Source organism: Spermophilus citellus (assembly GCF_964194105.1).
Source record: "Spermophilus citellus genome assembly, chromosome: 3".
Lineage (NCBI taxonomy): Eukaryota > Metazoa > Chordata > Mammalia > Rodentia > Sciuridae > Spermophilus > Spermophilus citellus.
The window spans coordinates 25,384,084-25,408,789 of NC_138184.1; the positions used below are offsets into that span (position 1 = coordinate 25,384,084).

The following is a 24,706-nucleotide window of genomic DNA, read 5'->3' on the forward strand; positions in this document are numbered from 1 at the left end:
CATAAAAAAACATTTCCTTTCCCTCTCTTCTGTAATCCCATTAAAACCACAGCAAAGAAAAAATGTCTAAGGAATAAACCCATGAGGACAAGAATAGGAGAAAACTACAGAAATGAAATTTCAATGCTGGAAAGCAGACAAATAAGTGGTAACTGACCACACAGATTCTTAAATGTTGGCTGTATAGAAAGATGAGGAAGACATGATTTCCACAATACCAGATGTCTTTGGAAAAATGGAGTAAAAATGAATCCAAAAATAGAAGGGTCCACTAGGATGGAACAAGCAGATGCTCAGATCCTACCACCAGTCAGGTCCGGGGGCTGCCCCACCCCCAAACTAGCAGGGACAAGAAGTTCACTTTCTGAAGATAAAACAGATGATAAGCCCTGCAGAGAGAAGTGGGCAAATCTGAGGGCACAAATCACACTCTAAAATAGGAATAAGTACAGAACATATCACACACAATACCCCAGTTCTCTTCCCTCTGTGGCTTCTAGCATGTTGGCAGTGTAGTCTTTAACCTCCAGAAGGAAAAATCAGAAGAGACTCTTCAGGAGAATCCTACTAGTTCCAATCCAGTTTCCAGACTATTGGCCAGCTTCACTCAAGAGCTCACAGTTTTCAATCAGTATCCAGGTCCATCTTTAAGTATGAACACCTCTATGAAAGCCACTTAGTAAACAACAAAGATAAAAACAGGTAGAAAAAAATAACTTTGAGACTATTCAAAGAGAAGAAACTTCAAGACTTATCCTCAGAGAAAAGGTAATGTATCTATGGGACATTATATACACACACATGCACGCAAACACAAACACACATGTACACACATGTACACACAATGGCATAAATTAAAATCAACAGAAGGATTAGATGATAAAATCGAAGAAACATCATTAAGAAAGTCAAGTAAGTGGGTTGGGGTTGTGGCTCAGTGGTAGAGCACTTGCCTAGCATGTGTGAGATACTGGGTTTGATTTGCAGCGCCACATATAAATAAATAAATAAATGTCTATCGATAACTAATAAAGTAAGCATACAAAGATATAAAAAAACAGTAGACAAAAAAAAAAAAAAAGTCAAGGTGTTTTTGAGGTGCAGTCCAGGAAATCCAAAACCTAAATAATAAGTTCAAGTTCAAAAAAGGGAAAATGGCTGTGTGCACTGGCACATGCCCGTAACCCCAACCATGTAGGAGAATCAAAAGTTCAAGGGGTCAGGGGAGGAGGGAGGTATAGGGGCAGGAAAGATGGTGGAATGAGATGGACATTATTATCCTAATGACTGCACATAGTACAACCAGAGAAATGAAAAGTTGGCTGCAATTATGTACAATGAATCAAAATGCATTCTGCTATCATATATACCTAATTAAATAAACAAAAGTTCAAGGTTGGCCTCAGCTATCTCTTTCTCTGTACCATTCTTCTTTTTGTCTCTCCATGTACATTTTCTTCTACTCTACCATCCAGTTCACTAATCCTCTCTTCAGTTGCACTTAATTTGATAATCTCATGTATGGGGTTCTTAATTTCTGATATTATATACACATCAGTTCTATAACAGATCTTTCCTCTCCACTGAAATTTTCACTGGTTCACCTCCTAAACCACAGTAAGCATGCTACTTTTAAATATGTACATAATAATTTCAATCTGGAGTTCATCCAGCCCTGATTTAACTGATATTTCTGCTGGCTCTTTATTTCAAATCACCAGCCAGTCACTAAATTTACAAGTTATTTATAGAAGTAAGTGTGAGGCCAAGGATGCAGAAAGATTTTAAATGTGCTTCTGCCAGGCATTAAAGATTCTATTAAACCCAAAACATTTTGATCCAACTTTAGGGTTTAACTGATTTGGAGTCTACCTCACCCCTAGGTCTTTGGAGTCCCAACCTAAAAGGAGGGGTTAATTCTACCCATCCTCTGCTTAGAATTTCAGTTCCTTTCTTCCTAACCCCACAAGGCTGTCAAATACAATGCTCTGTCTCTCAATTGCCCCATGAATGATTGAAAACAACCCAAACCCCAAAGTCATCACCCTGGGTCTTTATTCTCACACAGATCCTGGCCTGATAAATCTATTAATTTTAGCTGTACAATGACTTCAACCAGAAGTCTTCTCTAGTTCATCAGTTTTTTTCCAATTGTCTTCAAAAAGGAGTGGGGAGGTTGGTCCTGATTATCAGAAGAGGAAGTCTCCATATCTACTTTTTACTCAACTTCTAGACATTTTTTTCATGATCATAATATCCTCAAAGGCAAGGACATATCTACAAATACACAGAAACTGAACCCATCAGCATGGGATTGCCCATGGAAAGTATTAAACAAGAACAGAGACCCCAGAGCAAAGCTCTGAAAAAAAAGTAGCTATCATTCCAAAACATAACTCAGAGGACAATAATTCACTTTCAAATAACTTCATTGTTTCAAGCTGTCATGGGCTGAACTACATCCATTCAAAATTCATTTAGGTTGACATCTTAACCTCCAATCGGTCTGTAGTTAGAGGAGGTTAAGTAAGGTCATAAAGGCAGGCCTCTCATTCAATGGGCCTATTATAAGAAAAGAGACTCTGGAGTGTACAGAGAGAGAAAGCCATGTAAAGACATAACAAGGAGGTGGTTGCCTGTAAGACACAAAAGTCTCACCAGAAATCAACTCTGCTAGCACCTTAATCTTGGACTTTAAGCTTCCAGAACTAGCAGAAAACAAGTTTCTGTTAAGTCACCTATGATATTCTATTATAACAACCTGAGCAGACTAAGGCACAAACAGTATACATCACCCAAGCAATGTAGGAAAGTTGATTGGGTGTTATTCATACTTGAAACATTTCCACAAATTCAGTGTCATCTAAATCCCCGAGCAGAGTCTAAAAAGTAGACTTACTCAAAGAATCCCAGGACTACAGTACAGAAAAAGTAGGCAAAATGCTAAATGGAGAGACTGAGAAACAGGGGGTTTAAAGAATGAGTTATCCTGATCTGTCTTCCCTATTTCTTCTGCCCACTATAACAGGGGGTTATACAAAGGAACAAGTCATACAATCAGACAGGAATAAGAAATACCACCAACTACTATAAGAAATACCACCAACATATATTTTATTTCCATATATGAAATCAGAATCTTACCATGCCAAGATTTTGTCAAATGCACTACACTCACTGTGCCCTGTTACCCAGAGCTCTTTGGCTACCTTCAACAAATGCTTTAGTCCCTCTCAAAGGTGGAGGCAGCAAGGAATATGAAATGATCAAAGAAACACATATGCATATGTACCCCAAACCCAGACCAGCACATCCTAGCTAGTCCACTGTTCTGTCCCTCATCACCTCAGTTATCAGGACACTCAGAAGAGGCTTCGGACTCTCAGGCTCTCCTCAGACAGTAAGCCAATGGAAGTGAGCCCTCTCCTATCACAGCAACTTCAGGATGTAGGGCTATTTCAACCTCTACAATCAGGCATTACAGGATAAAGAGGATGAAGAGTTAGAAGGTTGTACACTGATTGCCACAGAGGGCCAACTGCCATCTCACCTAACTTCTACACATACTGCCATCACCTGAGCTGCCTCATATAATAATAATAGTAATAATAATAACAACAATAATATAGCATTTCGAGTATCTATTAAAATGTAAAATATACACATCATATGACCCAGAAGTTATTCTTCTTGTCATCTCTCTTTAAGAAACAATCTGCATAAATGACATGCAGTGTTCATCAACAGGAAACTAGATAGAATGTAGTCTACATCTAAATTTTGGAATTTACACAGCTATTTAAAAGATCAAAGTAGATCTATGTGTATTAGAAAGGTTGACAAAACCAATCTGGGTTTTAAAAGACATGACAACTAGATGAAAATCAAAGAAAAGGTGACCAGAAGACAGGCAAAACCTAATTCATATGTATGAGTCAAAAAAGTATAAAAACAGGAAAACTAATTTATGCTGGTGGAAGTCAAGATAGTAAACACCCTCAGGGGATGAAGGCAGTAACTAGAATGAACATGAGAGAGCATGGGGGCCAGAGTATCTCAGTGGTACATCATGTGCTTAGTATACAGAAGCCATGGGTTCTAATCCCAGCACCAAAGCTGGGGAGATGGGGGCGGGCCTAATGGTTTGAGGGGAATTATAATCTGGTTCTTGATTGGGACACACTGATAGCATAGATGTATTCAGTTCATGAATATTCATTGAGCACTCACTTATGATAATTACACTATTCTTCTTTGCTAATTTTTGGTGCTGAGGATTGAACCCAGGGCCTTGTACTTTCAAAGCATGTGCTCTACCACTGAGCTACACCTACATCCATAATTACACTATTCTGTAATTTTATACTTCAGTTAAATGCCTGAAAAAGAGTGATATCTTTTTAAGCTAAAAAAGAAAACAACAGGGCTAGGGTTGTGGCTCTGTGGTAGAGCGCTTGCCTAGCACGTGTGATGCTTTGGTTCAATCCTCAGCACCACAAACAAATAAATAAACAAAAATAAAGATATTATGTCCATGTATAACTAAAATACTCTCTATTTCCTCTACGTACTTCCTGTAGATGCACAGGTAAAAATGCCTGGAAAAATATACAACCACCTTAAAATTAAAAGGCTTACCTTGGGAGGGGAACAGGGGTGGTAAGAGACCCTGGTTTTAACTGTTCACAGATAATTTCTGCAATTGAGTATATGTATGTTATCTATATAAATAAAACTTAAAATGGGCAAAGAAATTAGGGCCACTGTGACTTCTACTCTTCCAACTATACACCAGAGGGGCTGACCAGGAAGGAGATCCTTGGGTAAGGGGAGGTTTGGGTGCAAGTTTTTGAGGGGTAGAGGAAAGAGAATCCTATTCCCTAGCCTTTATTCTACTTTCATATGGCCCTGCAAGACCCACTCTAGGGCTTCTAGAGGGGTCAGAGGAGCAGTCAGAAGATAAGAAAAACTAGACACCACCTCTCAAATCCTGTGTTCCTCTACTTTCTAAGCCATAGAGCAGATGAGCCTTGACCTTTATGTCTTCCACACAGGGAGGCTGAACCTCTCCCTGAGGCTTGGGCCACAAGGCTCATCCCATCTAACCCCACTTCAAACTTAGATGAGAAGGAAATTCCCAAAAGTACATCAAATAAAGGTTTCTAAACCCATGCCTGTCAATCCAAAGCTCTGAGAGCCTAAGCATGCTTTCTGAACCAATGGACAGATAGATAATTGTCATGTTGAAGGTAGAGAGGAAAAAAGGTTGTCAATGACACTGGGCATCAAAAAGCATTGTCCTCACACATGAAAACACTATGCACCACGGCTTAGCCTGAAAGAAAAAACACCCTGGCATCAACACTCAAGAGTCAGGTTCCAAATCAGCCTCTGTTTTAATTGGTTCAGGTCAGAGAGTCAAACAAGGACCCCTCTATCTCCCCAGATGGACAGACAACAGCTGGTCTGGTCACATCCTCTGAAATGTTCAGTCACAAACCCAGGGAAGCAGCCTTTTCCATCTTCCAGCCAAGGGCTTGGGTTACCAACCAGCCTTCCTTTTCCTTCCTCAGAACTAATTTTAGCCTCCCTGGTTGTCAAAGTGGAACTGAAATAGTCTGCCGAGGAACACATTTGCAAACAGGAGCATAAGCTTGCCTCACAAAACACCTCAGCTCCAGCTCAGAAATTGGCCACGAAAGAGAAGCCCCATTGAGGGGGAGCACAGGCCCCTCTAGACAACATTCCCCAGGGTGGAGGTCCACAAATCTGCCCAGTGGGGCAGGCTTCTTTTCCAATACCGGCTTTCATGGATCACATGTCCATGAATGAAAACACCCAGCTGGAGCTGCCAGTCCCCAAGAGGATCTGAAAAAGGCACATGTACGTGTACAGCAAGACGGGAATAACCAGGGCAAAGCATGGGCTATCCAGAGGCAGGAAGCCATTACTGATCCTGAGCCAGGAGGAGGCACAGCTGACCCCCAAATAATTGCAGCCTGTGTGATCCATTGGTTTCCAGTACCTACCATTGTATTAGGCAGAGATTCCACTGACAACCTCCATAAACAAAGACCCAGAAGAGGCAGCAGCACCTCCTCACCCAGCAACCTGGTACCCAGGGGCAGCCCCACAGGACCACGAGGAGCAGGCACCTCCAGGGCTGGGACCAACCTGGGAGTCTGGTGGAGAACAAGAGACCAAAAAGGAATCCCAGAAAAGGGGTGAGTGTTTGTTCTGGAACAAAAAAATACTGGTGATGGAACAGGAGGGAAGGGAAAGAAAACAAAGAATTCTAGGAAAGCAAGTCTCCTTGGGAAGAGTCTAAAAGAGAGAACACTATAAGTCTCCACCCCGGCACACACTCCACACACAAGTGATATGGAGCACTTAGAAACTGAGGCTTGTAACAATGCTTCCTCCCACCATAAGGTCCAGTTTGAAATTAGCTCCCAGTGCAGCCAGCTGTGTCTAGCTGAGTTTACAAGTCAGAAAGGAGGAGTTACCCCAAGGCCCCTCCCCAGCACAGGCAGAGAAGGAGAGGGGAGGAGTAGAAAACCAATGTTGGGGCAGCCACAGGGGACCACCAGTCTGCTGAGCCCAACACACAGGCCTCCTTAGAAATCAACCATGTCCGTCAGGGCCTCCAGCACTAGCACCTGTCTCAGGCAGTGCTGCCCACCACACCTCCCCAGGCCCAGAGGAGGAAGCCTGGCCCTGTCCTCACATTCCATCCGGACACCACACTCTAAGGAGAGGGGAGAAACTTGCACCCATACCTTTGGAAAGAGGCTGCCCCCCTGCCCTGGTGTCCCCGGCCTGGGAGCTCCAGGCCCATAGCCACTGTGGCTCCTCGGAGCGCCACCCAGCAGGCCCACTCGGGGGAAAGGGCATGCCTGCGTCTTGCTACAACCCCAGTGCTCCTCTTGGCAGAATGGGCCAGCCTCGGCTCGTGGGGCTCCCAGGTGAGCAGAGAGGGGGTGCCAGGCAGGAGGAGAGGCCCCACCAACAGGCACTTCCTGACATTCTGTGCGTGCAGGAGGAAAAGGCACTCCTGCCAGCCTCAAGGCGACGGCCAGAGTCAGAGCGGGTAGGCGGGTGCAGGCCGGCAAGCTGCCTGGCCACCCACAACGGACACCTCCCTGAAACCTGAACCACTTCTGGGAAAACTCAAGGACGCCAGGATTCTTCTTGGTGGCAAGCAATATACCCAATTTACTAATTTGAGCCAAACTCTCACACACTGTACAGGTTTATCTGGGCAGGAACCTCCTAGGTTTTGAGAAGAATCAAACCTCCAATGTTGCCTGAATCCTAGGGAATAAAGATGAAGGAGCAACCATTAATCCCACTTCTCCCAGCTGTCTCATTAGAAACTAGAGAACATTCTAGACCACTGGTCCTCAACCTGAGAATGATTTTGTCCTCATCTCCACCAAAGAAAATTAGCAATATCTACAACCACTTTTTAAATTTATTTTTTAGTTGTAGTTGGACACAACACCTTTATTTTATTCATTTATTTTTATGTGGTGCTGAGGATCGAACCCAGGGTCTTGCACGTGCAAGGCAAGCGCTCTACTGCTAAGCCACAACTCCAGCTCTACAATCATTTTTTATTGTCTCCATGAGAAATAAGCTACTAGAATTTATGGGCAAAGGCCAGGGTATTGTGCTAAACAACCACAGTCCACAGGATAGCACCCCCACCACCATCACCCCCACACACAACAAAGAATCAAGTCTGGAATGTCAGTAGTATCTAAGGTTGAGAAATTCTGTTTGATAAAGAGGTCCATGCAACCAGGACCCTGCCTCAGGGTTCTCTATCCATTCACTCTCAAAGGTATTAACCAGACCTGCTCCTACACCTTCACTTTGAGATCCTATTCCATGGTGATTGGTCAGTATCTTCAAGTGGATCTAAACTCCTGACTCAATGCCCCTTTTATTTCCCAATGGCACTACTTTGATCTCCCAAGCAGAGTGCTAAATGCACAGGCAATCAGAGGGGTGGCTTCCTGGTAGAGGAGATAAAGGGGAAGGAATCTGAACATCGGGCAATTACAAGAAGCAGAAGGAAAGGAGCTATCCAGTAGCCAGAATAGGGCAAGTAGAGTCAGCAAGGCAGGAACAGGCTCAATGTACACCCATATCCAAGGACCATTTGCCCTTTAGGAGGATAGTTATATGCAGGGCAACCAGAATTTTGAGCCCAATCAAGGTGCAAAACAGTGTGCACATACCATATGCATATGCACACAGAGATACACATGCACACACATAGGTATTTTCCTGGGGGAAGAGCAATAGTTTATTAGATTAGATTCTCTGTGACAAAAAGGACCATGTTATAGGATGGGTCTTCTTTGCTGGGTTCCCTGCAAAGGGAGTTCCCTAGGTGAAGTGCTAGGGCTGGTTCAGAGACTCTGGGGAATTCTGAATGCCCACAAAAACCTGCAGAAGAGTACACTAAAGAAGCTAGCTTGGGCTGGGGATATGGCTCAAGCGGTAGCGTGCTCGCCTGGCATGCGTGCGGCCCGGGTTTGATCCTCAGCACCACATACAAACAAAGATGTGTCCGCCGAAAACTAAAAAAAAAAATAAAATATTAAAAAATTCTCTCTCTCTCTCTTAAAAAAAAAAAGCTAGCTTATCAAAGAAAGGTCATGTTTTCTGTTTCCACCCAGCTGCAGGATCTAAGAGAGTGTCTCATATAAGTGTCTCATATCATCTAAGGGACTCTAAGAAGCTGAGGAGGGTACCACTCCTCCCAAAGAGCAACCCAGACAGTCTGGAATGCAAAGCAGGTAGAACAGGTACCAGAGGACATCCCTCTTAGGGGAGAGGTACCCATAGCCCATGGCTCATAGCTCTATAGCCTACATCTTTGTCCATGACTACACTGGACCACAGAGCTGAAGATCACTTCACTCACTCAACATAATGGATAAGAAACACTTCTGTGTCAGAAAGTGGTCAGCCTATGAGAATGGCTCCTGACACTCAGCTCAGGATAGTGTTCCACCCCACCCCAAAAGGCCCTCTGATCTAAACTCCAAGTACAGAAGAAGATATCAGGAGTTCTTGTAGGATACAGAGAATCTAGGATGTCCACTGCAATGCAAGAGTCAAATGGCTTGGATACTGGGCAAGGTACAGATCACAAAAGACTTACAGAACTGATCTCTGATTACAGAAAAAATCCTGCCTTTCTTCTAAGCCTGTGCTATTCAATATAATAAACACCAGCCAATGACTACACTGTACTTGAAATATGGAAGGTCAGAAATGAGACGATCTATAAGTGTAAGATGCACACTAGATTTTAAAGACAGTAAAAAAAAAAAAACTCATTAACTTTAAATGTTGAAATTATTCTACATATTAAATAAAATATACTGTTAAAGTTAATTCTTCCTCGTTATGAAAAAGAATATTTGTGTCCACCCAAAATTCATGTTCAAGTGCTAACCCCAATGTAACAGTATTTGGAGATGTGGCCTTTGGGAGGAATTAGGTTAGATTAGACCATAAGGGTGCGGCCCTTATGGTGAGATTAGTACCCTAAAAGGAAGTGACCTCTCACCCGTTCTGTCATGAGAATGCAGTGAGGTGGTAGCTGTCTGCAAGCAAGGAAGAGAGTCTTCACCAAAACCCAACCATGCCAGCATACTGGTCTGACTTCCAGTCTCCAAAACCACAAGAAAATAAACTACTGTTGTTTAAGCCACCCAGTATATGGCATTTTGTTAGGGCAACCAGAGCAAATTAAGATATGGTTATTAACACAACTACTAGAAAATTTTAATTTAAATATATGGTTCATCCTATTTTTCTCTTAGACAGCACTATTATAGATCTTCCTTCTACCAGGGCACTGTGTGATGCAGAAGGTGGGCATAATTAAAAACAACAAGCCAGGACTATGAAGGAAAGACCACCTTGAAACCAAAGGTACAGGAAGCCAGCTCTGCCCCAACCTGGACCTAGTGCAAGGCACTGGTCAAAGGACTGGCTGGTGTAACCACAAGAAAAAAACAGTGACTCTACCTTCCTCCCAGGGTAAGAACACAGATCCTTGGAGTCTTACTCCACCTCCCAGCTAGTAGGGTATGCTGCTGCACAAGGCCCAAGAGGAGAAAAGAGGAAGGAAATACATCCTAGGGATCAATCCCACCATGCCCTGCTTAATGAAGGAGGTGAGACTGGTGAGACTGACAAACTATGGGGAGGGGGGTCTCCAGATCCCAGATCTTCTGTCCTGAGAGGAGGACTAGACTTAGAAAAGCCCAGGCTGAGCCAGATGTGGAGGCTGAGGCAGGAGGATCTCAAGTTCAAAGCCAGATTTAGCAACTTAGCAAGACCCTGTCTCAAAATAAAAAAGGGCTGAGGTGCTTGCCTCCCATGCACAAGACCCTGGGTTCAATCCTCAGCACCACAAAAAAAAAAAAAAAAAAAGAAAGAAAGAAAGAAAAAGGGCTGAGAGTAGGGATCAGTATTTAAGCCCCTCTGGGTTCAATTCCTGGTACAAAAGAAAAAAAAAAAAAAGGCCTAGACTGGTCCAGGAGTTCAAGAGGTCTGGGCAGCAAGCAGCCAGGTGGGCTGCTGAGTTGCTGAGTATACTTAAGTTGGCCTGTTGCTGCCCTTCCCTTGGCAAGCCAATGCCTTCTCTTTCACTTTGAAGTCCTCCTTCTTGGGGAAAAGTATCTCAAAAGCAGCACATAAGAGAGGGGGAAAGAGAGAAATAAAATGTTCAACATGAGCACTGCTTTGCCTCCGCCACACTGGAAGTGGCTTCAAGGTAGCAGGGATGCAGCTTCCCACAAGGTGCCTAGGTACCAGAAGTGGTCTTTGCAGGTCCTTGCACTGGGGTTCCAAGGCTCGCAGGACCACGTGGGAATTCTCTTGTTGTTGGCATTAACAACTAAGCCTCAATACCTTGCAAAGAAAAAGGAAGAAGAGTGAGGATGCGGTTCCGGATTGTCCACACCATCCCCACTCTCACCCAGATTCCCTCCCATTCCCACAGCAGCGCGGGGATCCCAGCCCGTCCCCTGCAAGCCTGGCCCCGCCCCTCGCGGATTTCCCAGACTTCGCACTGCTGCCACCACGGCAGCAGGGGACCCGCGCTGCATGTGTAATGGGGGCTGGGAACAAAGACGCGCAGGACCCACCGCCCTGGCCGCCAGGCACCAGCTGCCCCCACCTCCCAGAGCTTTTCGCCCGATCCTCAAATGTCCGGCTCTCAGCGTTTCCCAGCACTGCCCGAGCCTGGCCGGCGCACCCACAGGCTTGGACACACACACCCCAACACCACTGAGAGGGAAATCGGTGCTTCGGATTTGCGGGAAAGCGCTTTCCCGGCAAAACTCCGCAAGAATACACCTGAACCCACACATCCCAAGCCAAACGCGAGCAAATCGAACACCCCTAACCACACGACCGCGGCCGAGCTGCGTGCGGGTCACCCACGCCTGCCACGTGCCTCGGGGAGGCCCGAAAGAACAGATACCTGTTGTTTTTCCTTCTTGCCCACCCCCACCTTCCCCTCCCTGATGCCCCAAACAAAGCAGTACCACGAAGTGACCATACTCCGCATTTGAGGCTCAGAGCGAGGAAAGCGGGAGCAGGTGGGAGCCTGTGACAACTGCCAGGCGTGCGAGGAAGGCAAGGAGTCTGGAGGGGTAGGATGAAGGGGCTCTAGGCTGTGTGAAGCCGCCTCCTTCACTCCGCAACACCTAGTGGCTCGAGGGACGCGCAACCCTCCCCCGGCCGCCACTGCATCTACAAACACGCCGCCCCCCGGTTAGATCTGCCCGCCCCGCTTGGCTGCCTTCCCCACGCTCAGGTTTTCCTCACTCTCTCCCTGGGTTCCACGCGCCCACGTAGCCTGAACCCCGACCCTGACGCTCCGGGTCCTGGCCCCCATCGCCGGACCGCCTCCGTGAACGAGAATCCCGCAGACGACAGCACGGACAAGATCTTCCCCGAGACCTGGGAGGCGGGCGCCCGGCGCGCCCCCACTCTCCGCCCTGAGAGGTGCAGGCTGGGGGCAGGTGGCGCGGCTGCGAGGCCGCGGGCCCGCCCTTTGTTGGTAAACAGCGCGCGGCGCCCGATGCCGGCCCCGCACTCCCTCCCCGCGCCCCCCACGCCGCGCCCCGTCCTTACCCGCGCACAGCGATCCCCAGAGGAGGGCGAGGGCCGCCCAGGGCGCCGTCATGTTCCGCGGCGCCGCCCCGCGGACACCCGGAGCCCGCGGGCAGGGCCGCGCGGCGCTCCCGGGGCGCGCAGGGCCCGGTGGCGGCTGCGCTCTCCTTCCCGCTCCTTCTCTCGGTCTTGTTCCCCGCGCGCTTCCTGCACCTTCGTCCACGGGCAGCGTGCGGGCTCGGGCTCAGAGACGCTGCGGGAGGCGCAGACTGCGGCCCGGGCTTCGGGGCGACGCGGGGGCCGGGGGACGGCGGCGGGGCACGGGCCGGGGCGCGCCCGACTCAGGCATAGCGCAGTGGGGCTGGGCCCGGGCCCCGGGCGCAGGGGCCGAGTCCGGAGGGGCCATGAACGGGGGGAGGGGTTGGGGGAGGGGAGCTGAACCGAGTCCAAAATGGCTCCGGAGCGGCGGCCACGGAGCCGAGCCAGCGGGGAAACCCGGATGTTGGATACAAAGAGGCGGGCGAGCTGGGCGGGGAGGGGGAGGGGAGGCGGGCCCTCTGGCCGCGTGGTCCGCGCCCCCCTCGGGGGCGGGGCCCCAGAGAAACAACAACACCGAGGCCCCGCCCAGCAGCCCGCTACCCCTAGGAGGACGCCTGTGCAACCCACCCGCTGGAAGGCCAGGCAAGGCATTGGTTTGGAGGTGGCGGGATTGGAAGGTGGACTACCACTCCGTTCTGCGGACTCTGGAACTCTGGTGGACCCAGCGTCCACCCCATCTAGGATTCCTGCCCTGCTCCCTCGAGCCCAAGCTCCTCAATGCCTGCCCCAGCCTGAACTCCTCTGTCTTCCAATTCCGCATGTGTAGTGGGCGAGGCATCTTTATTGATGGGCGGATTAATTGGCGGAAAAAGGCTGTCTTTTTGGAATTGATAAGTGGTCCTCCAAGCCACAAACACAAAGGCACAGCGGGGGATCCTGGGAAATGATGATTCGTACCCATCCAAAGGAGGACAGAGCTCCGCCACGGAGAGCATCCACAGGTGCAAAGGGGCGACTGGTTTCCAGTGGTCCTCAGTACATCCCCCTCTTTAAGTCTGTACCTTGAAAACTGTTCTCATTTACCTCCACACACCTACATTTGATCTTGTCTAGCAAATGTCTGTGCTTTCCTCGCCCCCAGGTTCTTCCTTGGGGATCACAGTTCCCAGTCTCAGATTCCACACTCTTTATTACACAAGCGGAACTTGTGAAGGTCGTGATGGAAAGAAAGCCTAGCTCAGGGATGAGTCTGTAAAATCCTCAGATATAGTAATCGTCCTCCAGTTTCTGTTGTCATAAGCCTGCTTGGTGCAGGGCAAAAGTATCCTGTAGAGAGGTGGCGCCCAAATGTCTAAATCAGATTTATGGTTTGTTTTGTTTGCCCTTTTTTGGTACTGAGGATTGAACCCAGGGCGTTGCATATGCTAAGCTCCCGTCTACTACTGAGTTACACTTACTGCCTGACTTTCCATTTTTGAATAGCAGAAACCAATTAAAATCCGTCATGTAGGGTCTGGCAAGAGTGGAGCACGCCTTTGGGAGGCTGAGGCAGGGGGATTGCAAATTTAAGGGCAGCCTGGGTTACTTAACCAGACCCTGTGTTAAAAAGGGCTAAGAATGTAGCTCAGTAGTAGAGTGCCCCTGGGTTCAACCCGCAAAACCCCTCCCAAAATAAAGTCCATCATGTAGAATGAACATTGCCCTGATTGAAGTTGAAATGGGAATCACCACCTCCAGTCTCCAAAGCACCAGAAACACCACAATATTTTGGAGTCTCTACCCAGAAAATTTTCTAAGGGCTCTTTGTAGTTCTAGAAAATCCTATGTAACTCCTCCTTGCCACAACCCCTACAGGTGACTCATTATGTAGGCCCTTTTCTACAACATTGGATGCTACTGAGTTCCAAGCATGCTAAGTTCCAAGCAAGAAGCAGTGTTGTATGTAAACATACCTTGGCTATGTTTAATGTAGTATTTGATAATCCCACAGAAGGCCCCTATGATGGACCCACAGTGATAAGGAAGGCGAGTCCATATCCAGCATGAATATCTTTTCTAGGGAAGAAAAATCATTGCCTCCTACATACTGGAAGCAACCAAGTAAAATTCATGAGTCAAAATCGAGATCAGCTGGTTTTGCTCTTCTATTCCACACCAGGTCACTTATAACAGGAAGGACTCCGGGTGGTCCAAGTTGGCCTGCACATCTGTATCTTCCACCCTAAACTTTGTGGAATCTCTGAATTTGTATATCCAACTGCCTCTTTGACAAAAATATATTTTGTCAGCCTCTTAGGCATCTTGAACTTGACCTAGACAGAGCAAAATTCCTCATTTTCCCCCTTAAATCTACTGTGCCCCCATCTATCCCTGTTTAAATCAATGGTATAAATAATTACTCAAATCAAAACTTTATGACTAGCCAGGCATAGTGGCACATGCCCATAATCCCAGCTACTCGGAAGGCTGAGGCAAGAGAATCACAAGTTTAAAACCAGCCTGAATCAATCTGTGAAATATGGTATATTAAGAACTATGTAACGTTTTGAACAACCAACAATAAAATAATTAAAAAAAAAAAAACCAGCCTGAGCATCGTAGTGAGACCATGTCTCAAAATAAAAGATAATAAAAAAATGGGGCATGTTGCTCTGTGGTAAAGCACCCCTGGGTTCAATCCCCAGTACTAAAAAAAGAACTTATGAGTAGCTTAGTATAGTGGTACACACCTGTAATCCCTGTAACTCCGGAGGCTGAGGCAGGAGGATCACAAGTTCAAGGCCAGCCTGGACAACTTAACAAGATTCTATTGAAGTAAAAAGAGCTAGGGACCATACATGTATGATTTTGTTGGGATGAACCCAACTAATTTATATAACTAATGCTCTGATAAAAAAAAAAAAAAAGACGTAGTTGGGGGTGAAACAGTGATAGAGCACTTACCTAGCACACATGAGGCTCTGGGTTCAATTGTTAGTATCACACACACACACACACACACAAAAAAAAAAATCATGAGTCTTTTTTTCTTAACAGTACCAGCATCACACCCAGATTCTAGCATGTTCTAAGCAAACATTCTACCACTGACCTACACCCCCAGCTATAAGTTGTTCTTGATTTGTCCAGTATCCAGTTCCTAGCAAGTTGGCATTAAGAACATGGCCATCATCTTGCCCCTTTTTCCACATACTGTGTACTACCCTCACCCAACATCTCATATCAGGACCTCTTTGATAACAGTGAACTGGAAAAGATCTTAATTGGTCACCTGCTTTCATTCTTGCCTAGCTATAATAAATCTTCTGAACAGCAACTGAAGTGAATGGGTTTGTTGTTGTTGTTGTTGTTCTGGGACTAAACCCAGTTGCACTTTCACCATCTAATTACATCCCCAGTACTTTTTTTTTTTTTTTTTTTTTTTTTTTGAGACAGGCTCTCTCCAAATTGCTTAGGGCCTCACTAAATTGCTGAGATTGACTTCAGATTTGAAATCCTCCTGCCTCGCCTCCTGGGTTGCTGGGATTACAGGTGTTTGCCACTGTGTCTGGCAAATTTTTTAGAAATGGAACTCACATTACATTACAATAGTATCCCTCTTATCTGTGGTTTCTCTTCCACAAGATTTTAGCTACCTATGGTCAATCAAGTTCTGAAAATATTCAATGGAAAATTCCATAAATAAATAATTCATAACTTCCAGTTTCATCCATCTGACTATCCTGATGAAATCTTTCACCATCCCACTCTGTCCCACCTGGGACATGAATTATTCCTTTTTTTTTTTTTTTTTAAAGAGAGAGTGAGAGAGGAGAGAGAGAGAAAAAAATAATTTTTTTTAAAAGAGAGAGTGAGAGAGGAGAGAGAGAGAGAGAATTTTTAATATTTATATTTTAGTTCTCGGCGGCCACAACATCTTTGTTGGTATGTGGTGCTGAGGATCGAACCCGGGCCACATGCATGCCAGGCGAGCGCACTACCACTTGAGCCACATCCCCAGCCCCAATGAATTATTCCTTTATCCAGTGTATCCACACTGCCTGTTACCCATTTAATTGCTGACTTGTATTTTAGATCAATTGTCATGGTATCACAGTGTTTGTGTTCCAGTAACCCTTATTTCACTTAATAATAGCCCCAACACACAAGAGTAATGATGTTGGAAGTTCAGATGTACCAAAAAGAAAACATAAAATGCTTCCTTTAAGTAAAAAAAGATGAATGTTCTCAATAAGAAAAAAATTACATGGAGGAAAAAAATTACATGGAGAGGTTGCTAAGATATAAGAACAAATCTTACAGTGAAATTATAAGGAAGGAAAAATTTTTTCTAGTTTTGCCCACACATCTCAAATTGCAGAAGTTGTGGCCACAATGTGTGTAAATGCTAAGTTAAGATGAAAAAGGCATTAAGTTATAGAGTTTGGTACTATCCACTGGGGTCGTGGAATGTATCCCCTTTCATAAGGGAGGACTAATGTACTGTAAATTAAAAGCATCTTTAATGATAAATGCATGTTTATAGCAACACAATTCACAACAGCCAAACTATGGAACCAGCCTAGGTGTCCCTCAATAGATGAATGGTATTTTAGTTAGCTTTTTCACTGCTGTAACCAAAAGAACTGACAAGAACAATTGTAGAAGAAGAAGAAAAACTTTATTTGGGGGCTCATGGTTTCAGAGGTCTCAGTCCATAGAAGACTGCTTCATTCCCCAGGGTTCAAGGTGAGACAGAACATCATGGCAGAAGAGTGTGGTAGAGGAAAGCAGCCCACACAATGATCAGAAAGCAGAGCAACTAAGCTCAATTTACCAAATATATGCTCCAAAGGCACACACCCAGGGACCCACCTCCTCCAGCTACACCCTGTCAGCCTGTAGTTACCATTCAGTTAATCCCTGTCAGGTATTAATTCACTGATTAGGTTATACCTCAAGTAACCCAATCATTTCACCACTGAAGGTTCTCATGTTGTCTCACACATGAGTTTTGGGGGGGACACCTATTAACTAAATCATAACAAATGGATAAAGAAAATATTGTATGTATAAACAATGGAGTTTTATTCAGCCACAAAGAAATTGTTATTTGCAGGAAAATGGATGGAACTTGAGACCATTACGTTAAGTGAAATAAGCCAAACTCAGAAGGTCAAGGGTCAGTAGGTTTTCTCTCATATGTAGAAACTAGAGAGGAAAAGAAAAGACAGGTGTGGGGGAGGGGTGATCTCATGAAAAGCAAAGGGAAATCAACAGCGGAGAGGAAAGGGACCAGAGTGGGAGAACAGGAAGGAGGGAGAAAGTGTAGGGGAGTGATAATGGCCAAATTATATGGTTCGTGTGTGTGTGTGTGTGTGTGTGTATGAATATGTAACCACAAATACCACCATTGTGTACAACTATAATGCACCAATTTTAAAAATGTAGGGGGAAAAGTTCTGCCAGTAAGGCATTCTGTATGGGAGGATCTGGTCTTTTCCTTCCTCAACAATCAAGATCAGAAACCAAGGAATTAGAAACAACTGAGCGGGGCTGGGGATGTGGCTCAAACGGTAGCGCGCTCGCCTCGCATGCGTGCGGCCCGGGTTCGATCCTCAGCACCACATACCAACAAAGATGTTGTGTCCGCCGAGAACTAAAAAATAAATAAATATTAAAAATTCTCTCTCTCTCTCCTCTCTCTCTTCTCTCTTTAAAAAAAAAAAAAAAGAAACAACTGAGCATGGCAACCTTCACTGTCAAGTTAATGGAAGAAGACAGAACACTACAGCCTTAGAATAAGACTTGGTATCTCAATCATCATGCAGTCTATGGTGGGATTAAATGTATTAGTTTATATCTCTATCTGAGTATACACATACATATTATTTATTTAGTTAGTTTATTTTGTTTATTTATTTGTTTGTTGTTTATTTGTTTGTTTGTTTTGCAGTCTTGGGAATTGAACCCAAGGCCTCATGCATGCCAACCAATTCTCCTACCACAGAGCTACACCCACAAAGCCCTGGCCCTAAAGTATATTTTTAAAGTAACCAACAATGTTCATATTAAATTTGTAGACTTCTTCAGTTCAGAAAAAAGAGTGGTCCCAGCCCCTCAGCCTCTGAGAGGTCTTGCTTAGACATAAGTTGTAATGGGTAGTTTAGGTATAGTATCAAGGGTACCATTCACACTGCACAATGGGGAAAAAGGTGCATGGTTTCTATGGCCATATAACTCCCCACAAAGCTTAATAAGCTCTTTATTCATTTTTTCCTAGACATAGTTCTCAAATTGCTTTTTTTCTTTTCCTTATTTATTTTATTCCTTGACTCCATACTTCTCCTCCCCCTGTCTTCTTAATGGTGGCTACGTTGAGGTCAAGTAAATGAATTGGCTTGGGTAGAAAGATAACACTCTCTCTTAAGAAATATTAGATTATACTGTGCTAATGGAAAATCCCCAAACCTTAATGGCTTAAAACAACAAAATTTATTTCTCACTCATATTGTACATCCATTAGGGGTCACCGAACAAGCTCTACTCATTGTAATAACTCAGGGGTCCAGGCTAATAAAGGCTACATTTGGGGGCTGGGTTTGTGACTCAGTGGTAGAGCACTTGCCTACCATGTGTGAGGTACTGGGTTCAATTCTTAGCACCACATATGAATAAATAAAATAAAGATCCATCAACAACTAAAAAATATTATAAATAAATAAAGGCTATATTTTGGTACACACCTTTATAATTGCAGAGACAAGGGGAAGAGAGTATAGTAAATTACATGCTAATTCTTAAAACTTCTACCAGATTTTGAGAAAGTGGTGATTAGGATATTGCTGTCATCGTTTTTAAATCTTTCAAAATCCCCACAAACATAGCCAGGGTTGTTGCTCAGTGGTAGAGCGCTTGCCTGACATATGTGAGGCACTGGGTTTGATTCTCAGCACCACATATAAATAAATGAACAAAATAAAGGCCCATACAAAAAAAAAATCCCCACAAACGCTAAGCATCGACATGGAAAAAAAAAAACATACATATTCATGATAAAGTTAGGTGACAAGTTTTCTCTAAAATATCAAAATATAAGCAAATGGAGACCAATGACAAACTACCAACAGCAATAAAAACTGCAAGGACCAACATCGATGCAAGAGGAACACAGTAGATGCACAGGGTACCTTAGAGTAAAAGAATCCCTAAGTAGCTAAGAGTTATTTGCTGGACAGCATGGGGTCAATCACCTGAGAATAGCCAGTGAAACAGGAAGGGGTTTTCTCCAATCTAATAGCAAGTGAATGTAAGGAGATTCTGGTAAAGATAAAAGGATCTGGAACTGTCTGCCCAGTGAAGTCTTAAAATTCACTAGCCCAGGGTCTCCCTTTTGGGTCAGAATCTGACATTGAGGGAAAACTGCTAGAAATGAAATACAATTTGAGCTGAATAAGACTTTTACTTCTGGCCACCATGTAGTTCCTGGGATGGTGTTTTCCCTTCTGCCACAACAAGAAGAAAACTGGACAAAATATAGGAGATAATTAATCTTGGACATTTAAAAATGCTCTAATCCCTGAGAAAAAGACACAAAAAGTGAGTCATACAATTGCTCCATGGTTTCTGTCTAGAGACAAATTCCACTTCATAATGCAGTGAGGGGATCCCAACTAGAACCTGGCAACCCTGTAGAGCTGAGAGAGAATGGAGACTGGAGATTGAGATGGCTGTTGCAAACTTGTAGGGCAGTGTACCAGAGAAGAGGGAGCTTTACTCATCTGCAGGAGAGTCTCCTTAGGTCTTCTGTTGAATTCTAAGTTTCGCATACATAGAATGAAACCCCATGTGGTGAGGAAAAGAAAAACAGATAGCTTTATAAACTGAATAGCTCCAAGAACTCAAACAGTTTAGAAAAAAATTTTAGCAGAGAATGGAGATTCTTCATTGAATACCCAGGATATTCAGTGGAAACTCAGAATAATGGAATTAAACTAGCCCTTGAATAAAGAATAAATCCACAATACTAAGATAAAACAAAACAATCTAATTCTCAAAATTATTGAGCTGTTCTATAAGTAACAACCCACCAGAACAAAGACCAACAATTTTGGAGGGGTGGGGGGTAATGGGGATTGAACTCAGAGGCACTCAACCACTGAGCCACACCCCCAGTCCTATTTTTATTTTATTTAGAGACAGGGTCTCACTGAGTTGCTTAGCACATTGTTTTTTGCTGGGGCTGGCTTTGAACTCAAGATCCTCCTGCCTCAGCTTCCTGAGTAGCTGGGATTACAGGTGTGCACCCCCATGCCCAGCAAGACCAACACTTTTTAAAGGGATTCAAGAACAATGTCCAACATCTAATAAAAAATTACTAGGCATGGGGATAGGGTTGTAGCTCAGTGGTAGAGTGCTTGCCTAGCATGCATAGGCCTTACATTCTAACTCCAGCACTCCCCCTCCCACACACACATACACAAATTGCTAAACACAGGCAAAGGCAGAGGAAAATATGCCAGAAAAAACCCATAAAAATCAGTGAATAGGGCGCGATGGTGCCCACCTATAATCCTAGTGGCACTGTAGATTTAGGCAGGAGGATCGCAAGTTCAAAGCCAGGCTCAGCAAAAGCAAGGTGCTAAGCAACTCAGTGAGACCCTGTCTCTAGATAAAATACAAAATAGGCCTGGAGATGTGGCTTAGGGGTCGAGTGCCTCTGAGTTTAAGCCCTGGTACAAAAAAAAATTAATTAATTGATGGAATCGACTACAGGTTAGACACTACAGAAAAATAAGATCCAGGAAATAGAAGATGTAGTAATAGAAAAACAAAATTAAATATGGGGAGAAAAAAAGACAAGGAAAATGTGAATATACACTTCATGACCTGTGGAGAAATATCAAATTGTCTGACATGTTTAACTGAAGCCCTAGAGAATATGTGAAGTGAACTGAAGTCTTAGAGAAAAAAATACGTGTAAAAATAATGGCTGGAATTTTTGCAAATTTGATGAAAACTATAATCCCTCAAATCCACAAAGTGCAATAAGTCCCATAGTTTTAAATACAAACCAGGAAACATTATAATCAAATTGCTGAAAATCAGTGATAAAAAGAAACTATAAAAGCAGCCAGAGGAAAAAGACATATTATATAGGGAGGAAAAAAGATAAGAAAGACGGAGAACAGAACTCATTAGAAATTTTTTGCAAGGGCTGGGGATGTGGCTCAAGCGGTAGCACACTCGCCTGGCATGCACGGGGCGCTGAGTTCAATCCTCAGCACTACATAAAAATAAAATAAAGATGTTGTGTCCACCAAAAACTGAAAAATTAAAAAAAAACCAGAAAGAAATTTATGCAAGTCACCATTCGAGGTGGTACATGCCTGTAATCCCAGTGGCTCGGGAGGCTGAGGCAGGAGGATCTTGAGTTCAAAGCCAGTGGCAGCAAAAGCATGTTGCTGAGCAACTCAGTGAGACCCTGTCTTTCAAAAAAAAAAAAATAAATAAAAATACAAAGTAAGGCTGGGGATGTGGCCCAGTGGTTGAGTCACCTGAGGTCAATTCCTGGTACCACCCCCTCCCCCCAAAAAAAGCTTGTATTTAAAGTTCTAACTAGGCTACAATTTAAAGGATTTAAAGCAATACATACCATGAAAACACTAATCATACAAATGATGAAAGAGCTATATTACTATAAAAAACGATAGTATGCAGGGATTTTGCCAGGGATAAAGGACATTGCTTGATGATAAGTGGGTCAAATCATCAAGGAGACGCAATAGTCCCAAATGTGCATGTCCCGGTAACAGAACTTCAGAGTACATGAAGCAATATGCAAAGAACTGAAAGAAAAAAGAGAAATTCACAATTATAGTTAGATATTTTATTCTTCCTCCTTCAGTAATGATACAAGTATACAGAAAATAAGTTAGGATATTTTTAAAAACTCAAATAACATCATCAACCAATTTGACCTTATTGTCATTTACAGTACACTCAACAAGATCAGAAAACTCATTCTTTTAGATTGCTCATGGAATGTTCCCAAAGATTAAAGTATATACTGGGCCAAAAAACAAATGTCAATGAATTTTAAAATTCTGAAATCATACAAAGTATGTTCTTGGGCCACAGAGACCAATTAAATAACAAAATTAAATTATACCAAGAAGATATTTGGAAAATCTCCTAATAATTGGAAATTAAGTCATTAGTCAAGGAAAAAATCATGAAAATCAGAAAAAAATTGAACTGATAATAGAAACACAGCATATAGAAATTTTGGGGTGTTGAGGATGTCAGAGCATTTGTCTAGCATGTATGAGGTCCTGAGTTTGATCCCCAACAACAGACACACACACATACACACACACACACACACACACACACACACACACACACACCACACAATATGGGATGCAGATAAGCAGTACATACAACGAAGTTTATAATGTTAAATGCTTATATTAGGAAATAAGAAATATCTTAAATCTACAATCTTAAGTTTCTACCTTGAAAAGCCAGAAAAAGTAGAGTAATTAAGCTTTGATATAAAGGGCTAAGAGATGAATCAGGCATGGTGGTGTACATCTGTAATCTCAGCTACTCAGGAGGAGCAAAATTTTGAGGCTACACTCAGCAACTGAGACGCTGTCTTGAAATACAAACTAAAAAGGGCTGGGCAGGTAGCTCAGTGGTAGAGTGCCACTGGGTTCAATCGGGTACCAAAAACAAACAAATCTGAAGTAAATAATAAAGAGTAGGAATCAATAAAGAAGAAAAAGAATATGATCAATAAAATTGATAAACCTCTAGTCTGAGTAAGGAAAAAAAGAGAAGATAGAACTTGCCAATGTCAGAAATGAAAAAAGAGAAGACATCAGTATAGATGATGTAGACATGTAAGGATAATAGAATATTACCATGTGAGATTTCTGTGACAAAATACCCATGATGACTCAACTTTAAAGGAGCAACAGTTTATCTTGGCTCATGGTCTCAGTCTGGGGTCTCTGGGCCTCATTGCTTTGAGTGTGTGGTGGCACAGAGCATCTTGGGGGGATGCATAACAGAGAAGGCTGCTCACCTCATAGCAGCCACAAAACAAAAAGATAGGCTATGTCCCAATATCCTCTTCAACAGCATGCCCAGTCACCTAAGGACCTCTCACTAGGTCCCACTTCCCAATGGCTCCATTACTTCCCAATAGCACCATAGGCTAGTAATCAAGCCTCCTTTAATACAAGCTCCAAATCACAGCAATTATGAATAATTTATGCTAATAAATTATATAAGTTAAAAGGGGAGATTCTTGGGGCTGAGGTTATGGCTCAGTGGTAGAGCATTTGCCTGGCATGTGTGAGGCACTGGGTTGGATCCTCACACTACATAAAAATAATATAAAAAAAATAAAACAAAGGTATTGTATCCATCTACAAATGAGAAAAAAAATTATAAAGGGAGATTCTTTGAAAGATGCAAATTATTAAAATGGACACAAAAAAAGAATACAGAATAGGAAGGGCCCTATAATTTTAATAAACAATTTGTAACTCTTAACTCCCACAAAGAAAGCATCTAGCTAAAATGGTTTCACTGTCCAATTCTAACAAGCATTTAAGTAATAAATGATGCTAACCTTTCAAACTTATTTTAAGGAACAAGTATTCTTTATCTTGTAACAAAACCAGATAAAGATATTTTTTTTAAAAAACCATGAAGCCTGGCCCAGTGGCACATACCTGTAATCCCAGCTACTTGGAGGCAAAGGCAAGAGGATTGTAAATTAGAGTTCAGCCCAGGCAATTTAGCATTAGTGAGACAACAAGATCCCTCAAAATAATTTTTTTAAACGTTCTTTTTTTTTTCTTTTTTTGGTACTGGGATTGAATCCAGAGGTGCTTTACCACTGAGCTACATTCCCATCCTTTTTCTAAAATACCTTAATTTTATTTACTTATTTTTATGTGGTACTAAGGATCGAACCCAGTGCCTCCACGTGCTAGCCCCTCAAAATATAATTTTTAAAAAGTTCTGAAGACATAGCTCAGTGGTAAAGCACTTGTCCAGCATGCACAGTGCCCTGGCTTCAATCTTTAATATCACAAAATAACAATAATAGCAAAAACCTTGGAAAAATCCTTGAGAACACAGATGAAAAATTCTTAACAAAATAGTATTAAAATAAATCCAGAAATATATAAAAAGGATGACAGCACATAACTAAGTGGTGTTTATTCCTGAAATACAAAGTTGTCTTTAACATCTGAAACCAAATAATGTAATCACCATTTTAACAGCATAAAGGAGAAAAACCATAATCGAGGCATATAAAGCATTTGCCAAATGCATGACAAACACACACATTCTCTTCAATGCCCCTATCTCTTTTCCTTTTTTCTCAGTAAATTATAAATAGAAGCAAAATTTCTTAATCTAATGAAAGGCATGCACATGCATGTATTCACCCCTTGTCACACACACACCCAATATCTAACATGACCCTTAGTGGTTAAAAAAAAAACAAAACTGT

The 24,706-nt window shown here is 43.3% G+C and overlaps 1 protein-coding gene across 4 annotated transcripts in view; it reads right to left on the reverse strand.

Annotated features, from left to right (window-relative positions):
* The window catches only part of ACVR2B (activin A receptor type 2B), a 41,453-nt gene extending 27,272 nt beyond the window's left edge, over nt 1-14,181 (reverse strand). For 2 of the 4 annotated variants that reach the window (XM_081286313.1, XM_081286315.1), the window contains exon 1: nt 6,780-7,563. In XM_081286313.1, the coding sequence (XP_081142439.1) occupies nt 6,780-6,894 (115 nt within the window). In that variant the 5' untranslated portion in view covers nt 6,895-7,563. Of the gene's footprint in view, nt 1-6,779; nt 7,564-12,171 lie in introns of those variants that run through there. The other 2 variants (XM_081286314.1, XM_081286312.1) reach the window with 2 other exon arrangements.
* Nucleotides 14,182-24,706: the final 10,525 nt, after the last annotated feature.